At 37.6% G+C, this 4,459-nt stretch overlaps 1 protein-coding gene across 1 annotated transcript; it reads right to left on the bottom strand.

Annotated features, from left to right (window-relative positions):
- Nucleotides 1-474: 474 nt before the first annotated feature.
- On the bottom strand, nt 475-1,473 carry LOC108376704 (echinoderm microtubule-associated protein-like CG42247; the record flags this gene model as incomplete). The annotated part of the gene is made up of 1 exon (XM_017632935.1): nt 475-1,473. A coding segment is annotated over exon 1 (999 nt), but the record flags the coding sequence as incomplete, so codon positions are not given.
- Between the last annotated feature and the right edge of the window lie 2,986 nt (nt 1,474-4,459).

Raw genomic sequence — 4,459 nt, 5'->3', positions numbered from 1 at the left:
TTTCATGATTTTCGTGAACTACTCCAGTTAGGCGAGCACAAATACGTACATACCTGCATATTGCACATATAGAATATGTATTGGTATGTGTGTTTATGAATACTTTTTTAATTAACACAAATATTTGCAATGCAAAACAAAATGAGCTCCAGCTACACGCTATGAAATATAATCACGAAAAGAAACATTTGAAAGAAACTTGGAGGTGAGCGAGCGAGATTTAGGGAGCCCGCAGTGATTAAGCGATAGAGGGAAAAATTATAAGCATAAAATTAGAGTAGGTTAATGGTAGCGACGACGAGGTCAACATACAATAAAAGAGTATTTAAAAGTGCGGCAGTTGACATTTTTTTGTTTGCCACACTACAATCAATGCACACGCGCTCGAACTTACACACACACACACTCATAATATTTTAATGTTTCACGACATGTGCTACTAAAATTTGTGTAGAGAAAAATCTTTCTGCTCACCTTGAACGCCTTAAAGGAGGACACCACATAGGACGCGCCATCTTCCAGCTCATCCAAATGATACTTGCGATCACCATCCATTGAGAAGACATACCTTGCACCACGCGGCAAATCCATTTTCGGCGAAATCTTATCCAACAAACTATCCAGCGAGGTTATATCACGTCCTGGACGATAACGCAACTCAACGCCAGGAAAGAAGGGATCACCATTGCGATAGAAGACCACACGTCGCGCCTTCCAGTACGAAAGATTATTATAGCGACTAGCGGCGCTCATTGCGGAATTCAGTTGCGCATTGGATGATAACTCTGGCCGGGATTTGGAGCGTATCAACGGCACCACAGGCGGTTGTTCGGAATTCTCACTCATATTATCAATGTATGTGGGACTGAGCGCACGACTTTGCCGGCCACTTGCTGGCCCGCCGACAATACCGTTACGCTGTTGCCAATAATCACCAATCGGTCCACCACCACCTATGCCACCAGCTGCACCTTGTAGCTCATAATCTTCATTGTCACTGTCGTCCTGATGATGCCGCTGCTGGTGGTGTTGTATGGTATGAAAGCTGCTGCCGTCACGTCCAATGCCGCCGCGTGGACTCTTAAGCGGACTACTGCGATTGCTGCCGCCGCTATTATCGTGTGGATGATTACTATTACTGTTGTTGTTGTTGTAGTGATAACCGTTGGATTTCGTGTAGTTAGCGTTAGTGTTGTTGTTGTTGTTGCTGCTGTTATTATTATTATTCGATTCGTTAAACTGTTTGACCGCGCCGTATGCTGAAACGTTACCATCGAACTGTGCGGCAGAACTAATTTGTGCCGTTGCGTTGCCATCGTCCATAGCTGTTGGTGGCTGTGACTGTGCCCGTGCCGGTGGTGAGGTTGTTGGTGCTGGTGAAGGCGAAGGCGAAGGCGCTGGCTCGTTAGCTGACACACCGTTGGCCATGTTGGATGGCTCTGCAGCCCCATCCCCAGCTTCGTTGGCGGACATTTGCGACAAAAGGGTGTTGCTGTGTACTTTATATGGGATTGATATTGTTGTTGTTGTTGTATTTAATCGCCCACTCACACTGTGCTGGCAGCTTAGATTTCCATAAGCGTTTGCTGCAAATTCTTGTGGTATTTCTAAGCACTGCTTTGCTGCGAGAACCCTCACAGATCCTCGCCGAATATGGTTGAGTTTTTAGATGTTTTTTCTCCCTCTTGACTTTTGACTTTGTAACTGCTATTGAAACATTCGTGCCACGCTCACATTTACGTTTTCTCTACTTTTTTTTTACCCTGCCACCTTAAGACTCTAGCTACCACTCCCGGGTTCCGCCTCACTTTCACTCTCAGTAATTTTTTAGCTCCGACACTACAGTGAAAGTATTTCTCACTTTCGCTTTTTTACTACGCTCTTTAAAGTTTAATTATTGTACTTTATTCCTAATTGCTTCCTCTCTTTTTTAGTGGTTTCTTACGAGTACTTAGTGCAGATATTTTAAGCTCTAGCTTTAGCTAGACGCCAGTGATTGAGAGCGTTAACTCAATGCTTTCACGAAGTGTTTAGCAGCTAACTTTAAGATTTTCTACTCCGGCTGCCGAAGAAGCACGCGGGCACGGTTGTCGGAGCGCGAGCTGCGAACTTGAGAGCGCGAAATGTCTTTTCTTTCAGCTGTTGGCGTTTTTGTTTTTCTTTATTTTATTATTTCTCGAACTGTGCTGCTCTGTTTGTATTGAAGCCAAGCAGATTTTTGCTCCAGCCTTTCGCGCTTTTGTTTACATAAACAATGTGCTCCTGTTGAGGGGCGTGAAAGCAGCACTTGTGAGATTTGGTGTGCGCTGAAAAGTTAAATTTATTGCTGCGTTTTGTTGAAGTTTTTTGTTGTTGCTTACGGTGTTATGTTGCAAACTTTTTTATTTTTCAATTCTTGTTCTTTCTACAATAATATTCTTGAGGCTTGACTCCGGTTTTTTAGTTCATTTTTAGTTTTGTTATCGCCTTGACGAAGTGACTTTTTTTCAGTTTTTGTTGTTGTGTTTTTACTTCTGCCTTTGAGAAATTTCTTTATAGTTCCTTTCTTTACTATATGGCACTACTATGCTTTTTATGCATTTTTTTATTGTTTTTTTTGCACTCTCTTTTACCATATAAACTACAACACCTTCACTTTGTATTGCGGCGAAGTAAATCACTTCCCTCTTTTCCTTTAGTACACTTATACACACATATGCTGCTATACCCACACAGTTTTACCACGTCTTTAACGTATTGTGTTTTGTTGTGGTCTTAAAAAGGTTTTAAATGGTTTCACTGCGATTGCTCGATTCTTCAAAAAACACGCTCACTTTTTTGTTGAGTCATTTTACTTTGGTGCAAACATACAAACAAGTGGACGTACATTACTACCCCTTAAAACCCCTTAACACTCCTTTACCAATATGCTAATTTAAAAAAAAGTTGAGAAAGAGCTCTTAAGAAGTTAAGTTTTTAACAGCAGCAAACTTGCTCAACAGTACTAAAGATGGCGCTGTGGCCGACGGCATGGCTTATGCCATACCATATTGAAATGTCAATTTCTAGTTTTGAAGTGAAACTTGTTTGCGTTCGGTTGAGAATAAATGCGAACATTGCTGCAACGAAAAAGCGACACATTCATTGGGCTCTAATTCCAAACGAAAAAGCTACAGAAGGAAAGAGCGGATGGCGGAGGTGGCTGGTCACGTTTAAGATTAATATTAAGATCAGGATTAAGATTGAGATTTACATTAATAGGGCCTGCCTTTCAACTCACCACAGTCTCTCGAAAGATAACTCTCTTGAAAGCTCTTTATTGTCTTTCGAAAGACTCATTGAAAGATCTGCTATCGAGGAGGTCTTAGCGTTCACCTTTTAGCAATAAAATTTATGAAATAAAATGAAATAGAAAATATATACATATATTTCTCTTCTTAAAAAAATAAAAACTAATAAATAAAGAAAATTAATGAAAAATAACACCAAATAAAAATAAACAAAAATACTTTTAAAAACTAAATGAAATTAAAAACAAGTAAAGAATTTGAAGTTAAATATAGTTTTTTCACCTTTCCGACAAGTACCGTTACATGTTAAGCAATGGTGGATGGACCCCTATTTTAAACATGCCTGTGAAGTTGGCACACGGTATGACGCAAAAAAAAGCTGTTCTGAGTAGCATTTCATTAGTTCTAGAGTTCTAAAAAAGGAAAAGAAAACTCCAGATATTTTTACAAAAAAAAAAAAAAAATGTTTCAAAAATTATGCAAAAGGCAAATAAAAACTGCTCAATATTTCTAGAATTCCTGAGAAGGAAAAAGAAAGTTCTGCAAAATAACGAAGAAAAAAGCATTCTTTTTGAAAAAAATAAAGTATATTCAGCAATTTATTGAGCTTGAGGCCGTTTTTAATGAAAAACTATAGTGGAAAAGTAACAATAATAATAATAATAAAATACTTTTCCATTAAAAACGGCCTCAAGCTCAATAAAATTGTTGAATATAATTGTTATAAGGCCATAAATTATAAAAAAAAAGTAAATTTTTTGTAAAAAAAATAATAACTAAAACTCTTCTGAGTAGCTTATAAAAAGTTCTAGAAATCCTGAGAAGGAAAAAAAAGTTCTGCAAAATTATGCACAAAAAGCCTTTTCTTCAAAAAGTCGAAAATTTAAATTTTTGAAGAAAATAAAAATTAATAACAACAACAAAAAAGTTAAATTTTCGCAAAAAAAAAATAAAAAATTTTAACTCTTCTGAGTACCTTTTCGATAGTTCTACAGTTCATGAGAAGGAAAAAAAGTTCTGCTAAATCACGCCGAAAAACGTAAATTTTTCAACCAAAAAAAAAAACAGTTCTGAGTAGCTTTTCAAAATTTCAACAATTGCACAGAAGGAAAAAGAAATTTCTGCAGAATTACACAGAAACAACATTTTCTTCGAAAAGGTCGGAAAAGTTAAATTAAACAAGTAAGAAA

This window comes from Rhagoletis zephyria, unplaced genomic scaffold (genome assembly GCF_001687245.7).
Source record: "Rhagoletis zephyria isolate East Lansing unplaced genomic scaffold, Rhagoletis_zephyria_1.1 Rzeph_scaffold_10845, whole genome shotgun sequence".
NCBI classification, from domain to species: domain Eukaryota; kingdom Metazoa; phylum Arthropoda; class Insecta; order Diptera; family Tephritidae; genus Rhagoletis; species Rhagoletis zephyria.
The sequence above is the reverse complement of the archived record's forward strand: the minus strand, read 5'-3'. Positions and strand labels throughout refer to the sequence as shown.